Here is an 18088-nt window from a genome sequence, read left to right as displayed (position 1 = left end):
ACTCTAATCAACTGAGCTAACAGGCCAGCCATCAGCCTTGTTTTATGTGCGTTTCTGTTTAAAGAGACTTTATTTAATATGTATTGTTGATTCATTCACATTGAACTCATGGCCAACACTACTTTACTTCAGCACTACAGTTGTGGACCATTTTGTACAGTGAAGTCACAAACAAGAAGGAGAAAAATGTGAAAAACATGGCACTAACTAGATTCCACAGAAGACACTTGTTTATAGTATGAGAGCTGCAGCAAGAAGGCAGAGCATTGCCTTGTTCGACCTCAACTGGGAATGGGCACATCAGTCAACTCATAGTTTTTGCCTCTCTGCACATTTCTGGGAATGACTGTGGAAGTGCTATGAGTACTGTTTTGAGGGTTAAAATAAATTTTAGCAAGTAGGTGAATTCACAAATATAAAAATCTGTGAATAGTGAGGATTGACTGTAGATGTTTTTAAGATGTATTCTAGATATAGAGACTGACAGGAATTCATGATGGATTGGATGTGAGAAGTGAGCAATAGGAAGGTGTCAAGGTGGAATCCCAGGTTTCTAAATGAGCAACTAAGTCAACAGTGGTGCCGTACATTGGGGAGGAAAAGGTTTGAAGGGAAGATGGTGAGTTTAATTTTGAACACGATAAGTTAGATATGGTGATTATCTACCCAAGAAGGGATGCCAATTAGACAGCTGGACATGGGAAAATGGAGCTCAAAGAAGAGATCTAAGGGAAAGGTAGACATTTGGGAATGGACAGTATATATTACACTAAGGAAGCATTTGTCCCTGTCTTAGTCCAGTTTTTGCTGCTACAACAGAGTACCACAGACTAGGTAATTTAAGAAGTTTACTTGGCTGATGGTTCTGGAGGCTGAGAATTCCAAGAGCATGGCATTGGCATCTGGTGAGGGTCATCCCATGGTGGAAAGGCAGAAGGCAAAAGTGAGCAAAAGTGAGCACACACAAGACAAAGAAAGGAAATTGGTCCAAACTCACTTTTATAATAAACTCAGTCTTGGGAAAGCTAATCAACTCTCTCAATAACAGCATTAATCCACTGATGAGGGCAGAGGCCCCATGGCCTAATCATCTTCTAAAAGCCCCACATCAATTAAATCTCCACATGAAGTTCAGAGGGGACAAACATTCAAACCATAGCACACCTCCTCTGTCCAGAAATACTTTTCAACACTGATGGAGAATGAAGGAACTAATGGTGCCTTTGCTCCCTAATCCCTTGGTTTCTCACCTGGCTCCAGAAGAGTGGTGGTGGTGGTGGTAGGTGAGGGTATCTCACTTCTCCTCACCATGCTTATTGACAGAAAGGTCCATTATGGGAATCATGAACTCAGTGCTTGCTGCTCAGTTATGACAATGGGTCCTACATACACATTCCTAAGGGTCACAGGCATACAGATGTAAAAGACAGGAGTGCAAAAATAAAGTTAGATCTCTACCTTACAGCATAACCTAATGAAAAAAAAAATCTCAGACGAATCTAAACCTTAAAAAAGTCCAGGAAAACAAATATCCTCAAACCTACATAAGTACTTGAAGAAAATATGAAAGAATATATTTATACCTGCACTTCCATGTTCATTGCAGCTCTATTCACAATAGCCAAAATATGGAACCAACCTAAGTGTCCATTGACGGATGACAAGATAAGGAAAATGTGGTACATATGTATAACGGAATGCTATTCAAGACATAAAAAAGAATGAAATTCTGCCATTTGCAGCAACATGGATGAGTCTGGAGAAAATTATGTTAAGTGAAATAAGCCAGACAAAGAAATAGAAATACTGCATGTTCTCACTCATAACTGGTTGCTAGGAAGGGAGGGAGGGAGGGAAGAAGGAAGGAATGAAGGAAAGAAAGAAAGAAAAGACCACACAATACATTGAACTTTCAGAAGAAGAAAACAGACCTAAGGAATCTAGAGATGAGAAGGGGGAGGGAGGGGGCTTGGGAAGTGATAGGTCAGGAAAAGTGTATAAAGAAATACCACGATTTGTAAGAATGAATATGCTAATAATAAAAAATTTAAAATAAAAATTAAGTTTATGTAAAAGAAAAAAAGAATATATTTATAATTTTGGGTTAGGGAATACTGTTCTATGCTTTCCATGAACACCAGAAGTTACAAAAGAAAACTGTGCCAAGTTTGACCAGATAAAAAACATAAAATATATGCATGGCTGCATTAGGGTTCTCCAGAGAAACAGAATCAATATGATACATAGAGATATACGAGTATAAGAAGGGATTGATTATGAGAATCAGCTCACGTGATTATGAAGGCCAAGAAGTCCCATGATCTGCCATTTGCAAACTGGAGAACCAGGAGAGATGGTGGTGTAATTCAGTCTGAGTCTAAAGGCTTGAGAACCAGGGGAGCCGTTGGTATAACTCTCAGTTTGAGACCAAAGGCCTGAGAATCTGAGAGCTGCTGGTGTAGGTCCCGGAGTCCAAAGGTTTGAAAATCAGTAGTCCCAATGTCCAAGAGCAGGAGAAGATGGATGCCCCAATTCAAGAAGAGAAAATGAATTTGCCCTTCCTCCACCTGTTTGTTCTATCTGGATCCTGAATGGATTGGATGATGCCCACCCACATTGGTGAGGGCAGATCTTCTTTACTCAGTCTACAGATTCAAATGCTGATCTCTTCCAGAAACATCCTCACAGATATACCCATAACTAATGTGTTGCCAGCTATCTGGGTATCCCTTAACCCTGTCAAATTGACACATAAAATCAATCATCACAATTGGACAAAGGTATAAACAAAGTAAAAAGACAAGTGATAGAATCAAGAAAATATTTATAATATAAATAAAAAAGGGTTAATAGCCACTGTCTCTAAAGGACCCCCATAAAAATCAGTAAGAAAAAAGCCAACTTCAATGGAAAAACAGGTAAAGGACATGAAGTGGCAGTTCACAGATGAAGCCCTACAAAAGGCCACACTCACTAATGTTCAACCTTGGTTATTCATTTATTCAACAAATATTTAATAAGCAGCTACTACATGCCAAGTACTGTAACAGGTGTTGGGGATTCTATAGTGAACAAAATATACAGAGACTCCACCTTCTTGAAACTTATGTTCTGGTTCGTGGAGAGAAACAGTGAAATTTAAGATATATTAGTGCCGGCCGGTTAAAGTGCAGTGTTATAACATCAAGGTCAAGGGTTCAGATCCCCATACTGGCCAGCTGTCCCCCGCCCCCCAAATATGTATCTCAGTGGTGAAAATAAAGCAGAGTAGCGATACAGAGAGCGATGCGGGAAGTCCTATTTTAGAAAGGATGGGTGGGGAGGATTGTTGATTAGATGACAATTGAGCAGAAGTGGCCTGAAGTGTGAGAATGAGGCATGAAGGAATATATCCAGTGGAACAGTGTCATGAGTAGGCACAAAGGCCATAAGGTGATGTCTTCGCTAGAGTGATCCACATTCAGCAGAGATCAAGTGGCTGAAGTGGAGTGAGCATAAGGGAGATGAGTTCAGAGCAGCAGCAGGGGCCAGACAATGAGGACATTGCAGGCCACTGAAAGGACTTTGCGTTTAACTTAAAATGAGATAAAAAGCCACTGAGGAGGTATTGAACAGAGCAGTGACATCATCTGACCTGTGTTTTTAAAAGGACCACTGGAATAGACTGGAGAGGGTGGGGTGGGCAGGATGGGGTCAGGAAGACCAGGTAGGAGGCTTGAACAATAATCTAATCAAAAGATGATAGTGGCTTAGACCAAGGTGCTATTGGTGGAGGTAGTGAGAAGTGGTCTGAATCTGTGGGTGTGAGATAAAGGGTGGAGTGGAGAATGGCTCCAGGTTTTTGGCCTGAGCAATTTGGAAGAATGGAGTTGCCATTTTCAGAGATGGGACAGTGTGCAGGTTGAGCAGGTTTGAGGATAAGATCAGTTCAGTTTGAAACTGTTAACTCCCTCCTATCTTAAATGTTATTGTTGTCCATATTTTAGTTCTACCTTTTAAAAAGTCCCCCAAATTAGTATTTTGATTTTGGACATATTAAGTTAGAGTTGTCCATTAGACATTTGAGCAGGAGTTGATTTTGAGTACACACGTGGAGGTTATGATTAGAGGCATAAAGTTAGGAATTATCACATTTTTTAACAATTAAAGAAATACGAAGTAAAACACAATACTGCTTTTTCACTAATGAGTTTGGCAAATGTTTTAAAATTAATAATGTCTAGTGTGGGTAAGGGCATGGGAAAATGAGTACTGATATACACTTTGCGAGAGTATGAATTGGTAGAGCCTTTTAGGAGGGAAATTTGGTAGTTTTAATCAAGATGAAAAATGTGCTTATCCTTTAACTCAACACTTGCACTTCTAGAACTCTGTCCTCTAGATATGCTCTCACATGTGTGCAAGAATGTTTAATGCTGTAGTTTGTAACAGCAAAAAAAAATGAAGAGAACTGGTATATCCAAGGATGACAGAAAATGGTTAAATACCTTACTGTTTAGTCAGCCTGGAGTACTACATTCTTGTTCAAAACACTGATCATATGACGATGATGATGATCTCCGTCATAATATTTTTTTAATGAGTGATTACTATGGGTCAGGTACCATGCTAAGTATTTTAGGTCTTATCTCACTTAAATTAATTTTTGTTACATCTAATCATTTCTTCTTTCTAGTCATTCATGTAACAATCTTTTTGGGGGCACCTACTATGTGCAACTTCTGCCTACTTAATCCATAAAAATAGACTCACTTTCCTTGGACCAATAGCTCCTAATCTCTTTAGAATTACAGTCCCCTTTGAGAAGCTGATGAAAGCTATAGCCCCTGTTTCCAGATCTATACTCACAAAATTTCCTTGAGGAGATCACAGACGACCTTCCTGAAACTCCAGCAGTTCTATGGATCACCCCACCCCACTCCCCATCCAGGTTCAGAATTTCTGTTCTGGAGCAATGGTTCAAGGATGCACAAAGGCAAAAGTGGAAGGTGGAGCAGGGCAGAAATCCAGGGCATACAGAAATCTTCGGCAAGTCAGCTTGTGTTTGGAAAGTACTGGTAAAGTGCAGATTTTGCTGCCAGAATGCTGACACCAAGATCCCTTAATGAATACTAACAGTGCAGTCTGGGCCAAACACTCCCATTCCCAAGCATTCCACTCTCCATCTTCTATCCTCCATCCCCCGCCCCCACCTCCCAGGCCTGGACAGCCTACATGTCAGCAAGATGCTGACAAGACATACAAGTAAACACATATATACACTGGGTGTATGGGAAACTAAGTCTCCCTCAGGCTTGACTCTAAGCATGTACAACATGGTAATTACAGTAATTATCACCATTTGTGAACTGCCTATAGTTCTAATATCAAGAAGCTAAGAATCAGAAAGGTCTGGTTTTGAATCCTTCTTCTGCCACTGAATGACCCAGGACAAGTGACTACCTCTCTGAGCCTTGATCTTCTCATTTGCAAAATGGTCATGATAATAGTATCTATTTTCTAAGGTTATTATGAGGTCATATGAGATATTGCATCTAAAGTGCTTAGCATAGCCTGTCACATCTAAGTGCATATTATCATTATTATTATAAGTATTATTCTCTCCCTTTTATAGATGAGGAAACAAAGCCTCCGATAGAAGACTAATGACTTGCTAAAGGATCACACAGCTAGCAACTGGCAGGTCCACAACTCACCTCCAGGTCTCTTTGAGTCCATAGCCCAGACTCATTATCCCACACCACAGTACTTCCTAGAGTTTTCCTAGGCTGCTGTCAAAGGGGCTCTGAAGACTAATGAGCAGCATGGGGCAGAAACAGTGTTTGGGGATGTTCTCAGCCTACTAACAACTAGGTTAGAAAGCAGCAGTGGGATGAAAGCCATTTATCCAGAAGTCAAAAGAATGTATAAGCAGTAAGATATTTGGGTGGCTATACTCATATGGTAGGCTAATTTATATTCCACAATAAATGGTATATAGAAGTTGGCCTTCTGCAAGGTATAGTTTGAGGGGCACCAAAGGTCCCTCTGATCCTCCAGTCAAACTCCTTCTGCCTCTCACACATGAAATGTCTGAAATGCCAAGATTAGTGAGCCATTCCTTTGAGTTATGATATTGTTCTAGTTGCTTCCAGCCAAAATGCAACAATCCTGAGACAAAAGTCAGTCACTTCCATAGAGAGTTTATGAGTTAAACCTAACCTGAAAGCAGAGGGTGGGGCCTGAGGGAATAACTCTAATGACAAAGAAGTTTGGATGGGATGGGAAAGGGGGATTTGAGGAAAGGGAAGGATAGGTTCACAGTATGCAACAGTGGGGGCCTTGGGAAGCATAACAATATAGGGTCTCAGAAAGATGGGTGAAAGCAGCGTGGAGGTAGGAGGCCTTCTAGTTCCTAGTTTTGCTCCTGGCCTCCAGGGATCTCTGAGTGTATATATTTCCTAGCTGTGTTACAGGGCATACTCAGCTCATGGCTGAGGATCCCCCAAAGTTGATAACAGGTATACCAGTATGGCTGCCTGCCCCCAGACAAAAATCAAACAAATATAAGTCAAATGTTGGTGAAAATGGAAGTCAGCTTCTATTCAGAAATACTGGTGACCTGAGGAGAGATGTTAGGCTAACTCATCTTTCTGGTAAACCTGAAGGAGACTGGCCAGGCTAAAGCCATCTCAAAGACTCAGGTTTACTGAGGGGCGTTTTTAAGAGGGGGATGAGGGAATGGAACATGGGAAATGAAAAGCAGGAGGGAGAAGGAAGTGCAAGGGGCCAGGTGCAGTTTCACCAAGACTCCATCTGGTTTCTGCTCTTGTCCTTGCTGTTAACTCATGGTCCTGCTGGAGGAGTGGAATCAGCATAGCTTTACTGATGTCTTTCTTAGTTTCCCAGTGTGTGGATAATATGTGAAAGTCTGGGAAATGCATGCCAAGAGAAAAGCTGTATTTTTAAAATCTTTTAGAGCCCATGTGGTTTTAGCTCCCAACATGGCTTCAGTCCTGCTCACTTCAACAACTGCAGTTCTCATTCTCAGGTGTGAGGGCTTCCTTAACCACCATGCCCTCCAAACTAACTGCCCAGGGGAGGCTATTTTTTTCTGGGTTCTCTTCTCCCTCTTTCTCCCCTTTTCAGTTGTTTGGAAAGCAACACATTCCCAACTGTCCCTACCAACTCCCCCACCCTCATCTCCATCTAATTTCTCCTCTGGTCCCTTCTCCCAGGCTTGCCTTTCCTCCTCAAAACATCTGAAGCCAATGAATCAGCTTTGAGATTGGGCCCAGATCACTGAGCATCCTGGGAGCCACAGATGGGCAGATTCATGTATAAGATAAGTCGTTCCCAGAGGCTCTTTCAGAAACAACACAAAGGGTCAGGGGAACAAAGAGCATGTTGGCCACTTTGGGCTGCTCAGGGCTCCAAGGCGGACCTGGCACCTGGGCTTCCTAGGTGTTGCAGCCTTCTCTTGATTTCCTGCCCTTGAGCAAGAAAATTGCAATAATGTTACAATCCATTTTTTTTTTCTGGTTTTCTCCACAAATACATTTGCAAGTTGCTATCATTGCTGCTCTTTAAGATCCTGAATCTCGTTTTGCAGTAAAATAGCCATCTGTATATAGATCTAATTTAGACTTTTTGTAGAGCTGGAATAGCAGTCCAAGCAGAGGCAAGGTTTAGAATGAGTGTCTGGCTGTGAACAGCAGTCCCTCTCAATTGATTTTTTTCTATAAAGAAACAATTTGGGGAGGGGAGGAAGCCAATCACCAAGCCAAAAAATATAACCATTGTATTTGTGCAGCATGTGGCACTTTTCAAAATATTTTCACGTTTATTGTCTTATTTGATGCTCACAACCACTTGATGGGCTAGGTAGGGTAAATAGTATCTCAACAAATGAAGATAGAGGCTCAGGGTAAGTGAATTGTTTAAGGTCACAAAGCACATCATGGGCACGGTGGCCTTAAAATATAGGTCTTCTTTGAGTCTAGGATAAGGACTTACCCCTTAGAGACCACCACAGCCTTTGCCAACCCAGGGTGGTTGATATACAGATGTATGAGGTGCTCAAGGAGGGAGGGAAAGGAAAAAACACATGAAACTGGCTTAAAATTTATTGAAATACAGCTTATGTAATACTAAACCATGCTCAAAAGTGGTTCTGCTGGAATGCTTTCTCAGTTCTCTGCTTGAACATCTAAAATAGGACAGCCTCTTCCCTGTTTCAACTCTTTTTCCTTGCCACTCAATCTATTCCCAGATTCTGCCTAAAGATTAACCTAATTTGCTTTCTTAGCTCTGAATTTTGGGTACAAGCCAAGGAGTGGAAGAAAAACAGTACTGCCCTTCATGGCGCTCAACAAATATGACAAGGCTGAGATGAGAAAGAAGTTTCTGATTTCTTCTAAGTCAGGGTGACTGACACATGGAACCACTTTTTGAAAGCCAACCCTATGCCCCCACTACAAAAATGATAGTGAAAATTTTATGCTTGCTCTATTTTTGTTTTTAAAACTGCAGGTACAATCCCTTAGGAAGTTGTAAAAATCAGTTGAGCAGGTTATGACTAGTATTTTCAAAAAATTAATAGAATTAAATAGAAAGTGCTAGAAACATTTAAAATGGTAAGCATCAGTTTTATTTTGGATATATATTTTTATTTATACATCTGTATGCTGGGTTGTGATATTAAATATACTTCTTACTGTGGGTCATAGAAAACATTTTGAAAGCACCCAACCTAGAATCCCAGATTTATGTTGTATCCTAAGACCCTCCATCTAACACATTATTCCAGCAATACTCTACATTTCCCTACCTTGTAGTGCTTCTCTAGAAAACTAGACTGACTGCTACAGCCCACTGACAGTCATCAAAAAATCTTGTACAGAAAGTAGCATCTGGCAAAGGGAAAGTACTTATTAATACAGCAGTCTGTAAGATGTATTTTGAGTCAAATTACTCATAAAGTATGCTGAGCCATTGCCTCAACGTTTCAGTCAACGACAGACCACATATACAATGGTGACCCCATAAGATTATAATGGCTATACCAGTCTAGGTGTGTAGTAGGCTATATCACCTAGTTTTGTGTAAGTACACTCTATGATGTTCAACACAATGACAAAGTCACCTAACAATCCCATTTCTCAGAACATAACCCATCCCTCAGAACATAACCCCATCCTTAAGTGACACGACTGTACTTGTATCACACAGAGCCAACCATCAAATGAAAAAGCCAAATATGCTGTACCATTTCCCCCTAGATATGTGCGGTTATGTTAAAGAATAACTTATGTTATTATATTACCAAAAAAAAATTAGCAAATGAAGTCCCCTTCTACCAAAATTCCCACCTCAGTTAATTTCAGGCAATAGTGAATCCAGGAAAGTTTCAGAATAAAAGAACTCACAGTACATTATTGGCTTTTATTTGATTTATTGCTCCTTTCCCAAACACTGCACTTATCCTTCAACCTCACTGGAACTATCTTTTTAGACATAACATACATTACACATTACTAGGTAATTTCCAAAAACTAGGAAAATGTTATCATGACTCAAATTCACTGATACATATGCACGCTTAAAAGCAGTCTGTGGCTCTTCCAGTCATATAAGCTAGTCATAAGATACAAATGACATTGTGAGTTTTCAGTCATGAGTTACTAGCTTCTTAAGTTTACAGCCTTTCACTTCCACTAATGCCTATAAACGCAGACCTAAGTAGATTACTTTTTATCTAGGGAAAACTCACTACTGTACTTCACCAATCTAAGATGCCATCAATTATAAGACTCACCATTATTTTATGTAGCACTGAGAAAGAAGAAAAAAAGGGTGACTAAACTATGATATGGCATCAATTTAAGATCCATACCAATTTCAGGGATGTTAAAATGTGAAAAATACAAGTATCTTAGATCAAACATGGTATTTGATTTTAAGGGCTACTTAAAATCACTCTTTCTCACTCTTCTCCAAAAGAATCTGTTGACATTTTTTAATATAGAATTAAAGTTAATGAGACCATTTCTTTCTGGAAATCAATTGTACTTTGGTTTTGCAGCCTATTGAATATAGCATTTTGGCCAGTTTCTCAAGGTTAAGATTTCCAGCTTCTCACCAAAAACTTCATTGCTACCTCAAACAGGTGATCTTGGGAATGTGAACATAAGGGTACTTCAAAAAGTTCATGGAAAAATAGAATTAAAATACTAATCTTTCCATGAACTTCTTGAAGTACCCTTATACTTGGTAGGAAAATAGGGTAGGCTATAGAAGGGACAAAGAAAAAGTCTAAGTTGTCAACCATTGTTTTTAACATTCTAACGTGTATTTTAATTTGATAAACGTCTTGTAAAGAAACAAGTACCTATCCTGGAGCTTTAAAACAAAAATCAAAAGACCTTAAATCAAGTTTGAGAAAACTTGTCACAAGGCAAATTTTACTTTATTTTTTCAAGTTACAAAAATATGAGCATTTCAAAAATACAGTCTTGTCCATATAAGAGTAGTTCCAGCCATTTAAAAGTTATAGAGTTTAGAGAGTTCACATACAAGTCTTAAAACATACAACAATTCATGAATAATACACACCATTCAATTTAGTTATTGCTAGTTATATGCAGCTTTCACTTGAGATTGTTCTCCATAAGGGAAAGGGCAGTATTTGGGTATTCTGATTGTTTCTGCTGAAGCTGTCTGTGGTTCTTAAAAAACAATCCAAAATAAGAATATGCTCACTTTGAGTAGAATATAATGTGTAAGTTTTGATCAATACTACAAGAAAGTGTAGTCAATTTCAGTTCCACCACTTTCTTGATTCTATTTTGTTAGTATATCATATGTATACTGTGTAATTTTCAGCAAGAGTAAATGAACTACTAGTTTTAAAATTAAGTGATAGGAAACATTAATTTTCATTTGCAACGTAGCAACAAAGCTGGCATAACCAGCTTAAAAACGTTAAAAAATGTTAAAGACATTTAAAGTTTAACCAAAAACCAAAGGCAGGTTTTTTCCCTTTAGAAGCTGAAATATAAAATAATCAGTTTGTTCTTCTGAAATACATCATGAAGATCTGCTATTTGCTATTTTCTCTTTAAAGACAATGAGTTAGTCACATAACAGAGATTTATTTACTCAATGCGACATGGAAGAACAAATAAAATTACACAATTTTAACTTTAAATAATTAAAGAAAAGATAATGCAGCTAACAGTGCAAAACACAAGGGAAAAACAATGACTTATTTTCGGGGTGGATAATACATAGAAGACTTTGGGCCTAAAGTTCACATGGAAGACTTAGAAGTTAAGGGTGTCACAAAGAGAAAGCAATGGCTTTATTTCCAACTTTCGTGTTAGACCCTGTTACAAGCTTAGGTTTATTGCTGACATTTTACCCCCATAAGTTCTTGAATAAGTTGAGAGACATATTGGTGATAAGTAGGAGGTGAAGTGGAAAGACCTTAAAAAATCATTCTTAGAGCAAAAGTGACATTTATGACCATTTGGTAAGGATACGTATTAACTCAAGTGATTTAAACCCTAAAAAAAGGCTACATTTTTAGGAGGTAGAAAACAAGTACCAAAATTTACCACCGAAATTTGCCACCCCCCCTTACTTTTGGCTTCAACCTTGGATTTCTACGTTTCTCATTTCCCATTTTCCCATTAAAGCTACTAGTTCTACTACCATTCATTACCTAACCTTATAGACCTGGAGCTGCCAAGAAAACCCTTTTTAAGAAGTTTTGTTTTTAAGCCACCAAATGTGCCCAATACTCAGGTATCAACTGAGGACATCTGCACCTCTCTAGGTGATTAATTCACTTCATAAGAAAACATGCCAACATAAAAAAATACTTAACATGAAAAAAGACTACTGAACATCTCCACATGCAATTCCAATATGTCAAAGTAGTTATGCAAACCTAAATTTTTACTGTTTTCATTGAACTGATTTGAAAAATATATTAAAACTACGTTACCAGTGTTAACTGAAAACAGGCACGTGTTTTGCTACAAAATTAACCTAATAACCAAAAAACCCCACTTCCTCCCAGAGAATTATGTTGTGCTGATATCGCATTTATGGTATTACAAAAGATTTCATTTTTGCGATAGGCTGGGTTCACAGTGAGTATGTTAGTACCAAGAACGTGTATTTAATACTACTATTACAATGTCTTTAGTGGAATGTATATAAGGCATGTAAAAAACTAGTATTAAAGCTCTTAAGGGCAACGATCCAAACTGGCAGCTGCTAGAAAAGGTGCTGCTAGGAATAAAAAACTATTAAGGAAATTTAGTTTCAGCACATACCAGTTTACAGTGCTTCTACAATGAAATTAATTAATTCACATAAATTTTTGTTGCTGGAACTAATGGACCAAAGAAGAATGGGCTTTTGCCCCTTTAACTACTAGCCCAATCTTGAAAACGGAAGCAATCACTTATAATTTTCCACACGTTGTTGTTAGAAGTGCACTGAGCAGTCAGCAGGAAGTTCTGGTTGAAGTAATGTTGTCTGTTTCCTTCAAACTTCACAGTTCCACTGGTCACAACAAGAACTGTGGTCTGGGACTGGGCAGCTTGCTCTTTATCCACACACAAAAAAGAGAAGAGGTCAGTTTCTATCTCTAAAAAAACAGATTTTCAGGCTTAAATTACGTTGCTTATAATCTAAAGCTAAAAATTTTTTCGTAAACTTTCTTTACTTTGAGCATAATCTTGAGCATGCATGCCCAAAGCCAGAAAACTACTCATTTCAAAGATATTAAAATGATTTTCAGTCCAGAAAGATTTAGAATAAAGTTTCAAAACAAAGAGCTTACGTCTAGCATAGGACCATTTGAATACTGTATGTATTAATATTTTATTGGGTTTCTAACAATTTATTCAATTTGCTTAAGCTATCGTTCTTTTCAAGAAATATAAAGGAAAAAAAATCACCCTAAACCAGTACTTAAGACACTTAGAACCCCATCTAGAGGTTAATATTATAAACTGCATCAATCTACCTTAAACTAAATTCTGTCTTGTCAAGTCATCCTTTCTTGTAATAGAGTAAATTTCTCTGAAATTTTAATAGGTTGTAAGATACTAAAACACATTAATCAGAGATACGGTATAATTTTTCTCTGGAGAAAAACAAAACTATCTATTTAGGTAAAACAGATACTCTCTCCTCTCCATTAACAAAAATCACATTTAGTCTCAATTGCTCATACAACTTTTAATAAGCCATAATCACACCATCTACAAAAACCTACTAGAGGTTCTTTGGAGTGAGAAGCATCTAAAGGAAGACCAAAAGTCTGACTGGATAGCTGAATTTTTTCATAATATTTAACTTGCTCAAAAACTTGCTTGCTAAAAGTTGCTTGCTGCTTTTGGTGTAAAAGCTTGGTGCTCACTAAAGAAAAACAAAGGAAGTACCTTGAGACACCATGATCTTACCATGAACTGGTTGGCAATCTAACATATTGACCTGGAACTCACTAGAAGGCAACATCTCAAAAAAATTAGTTAGGGCTTGCATCCCTGTAACAACATTTCCATTCCATATTAAAGTGGCCGTGTCCTGATACAGCCTGGTTAGTGCCTAAAAAGAGAGAAAAATTTTTAAAATGGAGTTTTGTTTCTAGGTAAGCATTTTATAGAAATGGACTAACAGGATACAGATGGTATATAAAATTTTCATGTTTCTACCTCCATCTCCGCTCCCTCCTGTCCACCGGAAACCAATGTGAACACGGTGTCTGTCTTATAATCTTGTACTTAGATATTATCCTACTCTTTATAAACTAGGCAGTTAAATATATTTTTTTCATATTTCACTTTAACCACAATGAGAAAAGCTTGCATCCAAACTGGAAGAGTTTTTAAAGTTTTGCTTTCTGTATTAAAATGAATTAAATGATTACAAGTTCAAAGCACATGCAGCCCAACACCAGTTTTAGTCTCTTTCCCATTTCTAATTCTGAGAATTAACAAAGTTGTCAATCAAGCTTCACCTGTACACTTTAATCCTAGTAGTTACATACATGCCAACAATTTAATGTTTGTATGTTTAGAAAGAATTAGTTCCTGTGTTCTTAGCATACTTAGTTCAAAAGAAGCCTGAAGGGCTGGCCGGTTAGCTTCATTGGTTAGAGTATGGTGCTGATAACAAACCAAGGTCCAGGGTTTGACTCTTGTACCAGCCAGCCACCAAAAAAAAAAAAAAAAAAAAAAAAAAAGAATCCTGAGTACCTGCTAAAGCACAACCTTTGATAAGTCAAATAAGTTAAGGCCCAAATGAGGCAATATTCAATAGGTAACTCTTTGGGGTCACAGGACACACTATTTGCTTAATTATAAAATTTAACAGGTTAAAAGGCCAACAGATATCTTGATGCTGAATGAACTATGTTGCCTTTTTTTTTTGCTACTTTATTTTTGAAAGCGGTAAGGCACAACGAACATTCAAGACAAGGCACAATAAACATTCATTGTCACACCCCCTGCCCCTGTCATCAAGGCAAGGCACAATAAACATCAATTGTCCCATCCCTTGCCCGTCATCAAACATCGCTAACAGGAAATTCTTTTATGTTCTGCCTTTAAAAAAATAGGCTTTTATAGATAAAGTATAAATTTTTGCACCTGCAGGATAGAAGTTCTCTAAAACACAGCCATATGCTAATAAGAAACCCAGGCAAGACTCATTTGATCACATACTGGAAAAAATTACTTAGAAGATATGGCTCAGGGATAAATCACAATGAAAAAGCTGATGAAGTGAGAACTTGGTCTGTTGAAGACTAAGTATCCATGCTATATGCATTTTCTTTGACAGTGTCAGCTACAGTTGTGAGATGTAATCAGAAATTACTAATATATGAAATAAAAGGGGCAAATTAGGAAACATGCCCTGGAATGGCAGACCCCTTCACTAGATAACACTACTTTAACCATACTGGTCAAATGATGGAACTAAGAAAAGGTGACATATTTTTGTAAGCATATGCTGGGTTAAGTGCAGTATTTAAAATAATCCCTATTTATCACCCTAAAAATAAAATGAGGTTAAGAGAAGTTAGCAACTTGCCCAAGGTCACAGAACTAGGTAAAGGCAAAAATGGGATATGATTCCAGAGGCCACACTCCCACTAATACCATATTAATACTTCCCTATGCAGTTCAATTTTAAAGAACAAGTCACAGTTACCACTTACGCAAGCCAGATGAATGGCTGACTCAAAATAAGAACTAGTATTTAACAAAGAGTAGTAGAACCTATAACACTCACCCATCTTCTTTTGTCCATTGTCTCATAGTAAATATTGACAAATTCCTCAGCAGCTCTACATGCCTGATCTACATAAGTTTTAAAATCCTACAAGAAAAATTTCAGAAGTGTAGATTACCACCCCTCCAACCCCTCATAAACACATAACCAACAGAAGCTGATGGTTTATTTCAAACACTTTGCAGCTCTATACACAGTCCACACTCTTCCATATAAATTAGGACACTAAAGTTTAGGGCTCAAAAGTTTACAATTTAAAAAATTTTCACTATTTTTAGGTGCATGTCTTTAGAACATAATCATCTCTCATTAGTGAATTTGATTTTATTCACCCTTCCCATATGAATTTATAATCTTTGCTTGGCAACTAAGCCTTTAGACTTTCAATATTTTACAAAACATTTACGTTAATAAAAACGACGCGGTCTGAAGCTTAAAAAGGGTGTGTGTGTGTGGAAAGGGGGGGGTGGATTGCCTCTGAATTAACTAAGAAAGTGTTGAGTTCTCTTTTCATGCAAGATTTTACGCCCAAACTCAAAATTTGAAAGAAAAAATAAATAAATAAAAATGAAATTCAACGAACTACTTGAAAAACTAGGCAACTCCACTTATGAAACTTCCTCACATTGCGTAAACATTCACTGGTATTTGTAAAAGAACTGAAAAACGGAAAACAAGAAATGCTGTTGGGGTTCACGCAGGAGGACTGAGCATTAAGTACCTTCTTCCCAAGCCATTTACCGGGCCCGGCCTTTCATTTGAATTAAAAACATTAAATCGCCCGTTTCACTTCTTTATCAGGTGATCGAAAGTGATTTTAGAGAGAGAAATAGCAAGCTATAAACCACACACCCGAACATACCCGCAACTCCCTACACCCCACTTCACGGTCCTTTCCGGGACCAGAAATCCAACGCACCGCTGTCGGTGGGCGGGCAGCAGATAGAGGGCCCCGCCCCGAGCCCGGCGGGCCAGGACCTGATTCGCCACCTGCCCACGTGACCAGCAGCCAGCCGGGTCCGGCGCCCCTCCCCTCAGCCGCCCCGGCTTTGGCGCTCCGGTTCCCTGCCGCGTCCCGGGCACTCACCACAGACGTGTTCATCGGGGATCCCAAAGCAGCGCGTTCCGTCACTAGCGGCGTCACTACGTCCTCACGTGTCTGGCGCCGATGGCTGCCAAATGAGCAAATATTTCGGAAAAGAGTTAAACCCGCCAAACGCACAGAATTTTCTACCCGCCCATTCTCTCCCGGAAGTAGCTCCGTCCGTTGTTAAAAGCATCCCGGTGTTCCAACCTTAAGTCCACCACCCTTCAGTTCCGATTAATCCCTCCCATCCGCCTTACTGATTTATTCATTTATAGTTAAAAAGAAAAAAATCACTACTTTTGTAAACAGCACACTCAAAACGAAAGCATCATTTTCTAACGATGGCGCTCTGGGACAAGCTGATAAGAAAGGGTCCAATTAGGGGGACTTCTTTACTTCAGGAGGCGGGGCTAGAGCCAGCCGAAGACCAATGAGAAACGCGAGAGACCTACCAGACCCGTAGCCTATAAGAAAAAGAGGGTGGAGCTTGGGGAAAGGCGCGCAATCATACTGGGCATGACTGACAGAAAACGATTGAGTCCTAGAACATTCTGGAAGAATCAATCCTCACCGAATTAAACGCCAACGTCCTGGCAGTATGCCTAAAATTACTCACTATTTGATTTTACACTAGTCATAGTCAACAGAAAAGGCTCATCCATGTCCATTCTGGGATACATTTTTAAATGTCTCACAGATCCCAACCAAAAATTAGTCTAAGGTGTCATTTACCACCTTTTCACGGCTTATTATTCTGCAAAGTACTTTAACTATAGCTGAAATGTTCAGTAGTGACCACTACAAGGCATTTTTTCTAAGCATTTGTATCCACATTCACTTATAATAATGCTGAGGTAATTGCTATTATTTTATCATCTCTATTTTCTAGCTAACACTATATAGTTAACACAGAGTGATTAAGTAGCCTGTCCAGGGACAAACTAGTTGAGTTTCAAGTTTAAGCAATATAACTGTCCTGGCGATATAGCTTCGCTCCCCACTGTCCCTTAAAACCGCTAATCTCTAAACCACCAAGGAGGTCAACTAGATGTCTCTGTAGTCTTACTGTGAGTGGCTGGTACTTGGCTCTTCATGATAACGGTCACGCCTTTCTCGGTGTCTTCCTCTGTCTTCCGGATACCAGTCTCTTCCGAATTTTCTCATACTTGTAATCTTATTCTTTCTCTGGCCCTCTTCGTTTCAGCCCAGCTCTAGCTGTAGCTAACGGCAGCTAACGGCAGCTAACGGCAGCTAACGGAACCTGCTTCTCGTCATACAGTCCTCCCTACTCTGACTGGCGTCACTTCCGGGGTGTGTCCCCTTTTAAAGCCACACTCCTCCCACGCGATCCCAATTGCGGCTCATGTGCTAGTGAACCTCAACAACCTATCACCAGCCCCCACGTCTTTTCTGATCTCCAATTACACATACGGAATTTTGCTAAATATGAACACTGGAATGCACTACGGGCTTCTCAAACTCCTAAGTCCAAAACTGAAACATTTCATCTGGGCTTCCAGTAGTCTGTAGTCTCTCAGTCATCCGTGCTTGAATTCTTGTAATCTTTGGTTCCCTGCCCTCCCCCCATCATCATCATTCATTCATTCAACAAATATTTATTAACCATTAACTTTGAGCTAGGCATTGTGCAAGGCTCTGGATTTAAAGTGGTGGAAAAAAAAGACATGATCCATACCACTATGAAGC

The 18088-nt window shown here is 39.0% G+C and overlaps 1 protein-coding gene across 2 annotated transcripts; it reads right to left on the bottom strand.

The window, feature by feature from the left end:
- Positions 1-12054: 12054 nt before the first annotated feature.
- NXT2 (nuclear transport factor 2 like export factor 2) lies at positions 12055-16736 on the bottom strand. Of its 2 annotated transcripts, XM_063084099.1 has the most exons (5): positions 16679-16736; positions 16382-16466; positions 15295-15381; positions 13461-13605; positions 12055-12598 (listed from the first exon to the last, which is right to left on the bottom strand). In XM_063084099.1, the coding sequence occupies exons 2-5, from the start codon at positions 16394-16396 to the stop codon at positions 12417-12419; spliced, it is 429 nt and encodes a 142-aa protein (XP_062940169.1). In that variant the 5' UTR covers positions 16397-16466; positions 16679-16736; the 3' UTR covers positions 12055-12416. The 2 variants fall into 2 exon arrangements, with proteins under 2 accessions (XP_062940169.1, XP_062940170.1); XM_063084100.1 differs by lacking the exons at positions 16382-16466; positions 16679-16736 and adding an exon at positions 16157-16178.
- Positions 16737-18088: the final 1352 nt, after the last annotated feature.

Source organism: Cynocephalus volans, chromosome X (assembly GCF_027409185.1).
Source record: "Cynocephalus volans isolate mCynVol1 chromosome X, mCynVol1.pri, whole genome shotgun sequence".
Classification (NCBI taxonomy): domain Eukaryota; kingdom Metazoa; phylum Chordata; class Mammalia; order Dermoptera; family Cynocephalidae; genus Cynocephalus; species Cynocephalus volans.
Note: the sequence above shows the minus strand (reverse complement) of the source record. Positions and strands in the feature narration are given on the sequence as shown.

Bases quoted from the DNA above. Each gene is read 5' to 3' on its own strand.
- NXT2 (XM_063084099.1), bottom strand. The intron at 13,606-15,294 runs GTGAGTGTTATA...CTCTCTTTTTAG, and splicing joins CAATGGACAAAAGAAGATGG to GCACTAACCAGGCTGTATCA. The intron at 12,599-13,460 runs GTAAGATCATGG...GTGTGGATAAAG, and splicing joins AGATTGCCAACCAGTTCATG to AGCAAGCTGCCCAGTCCCAG.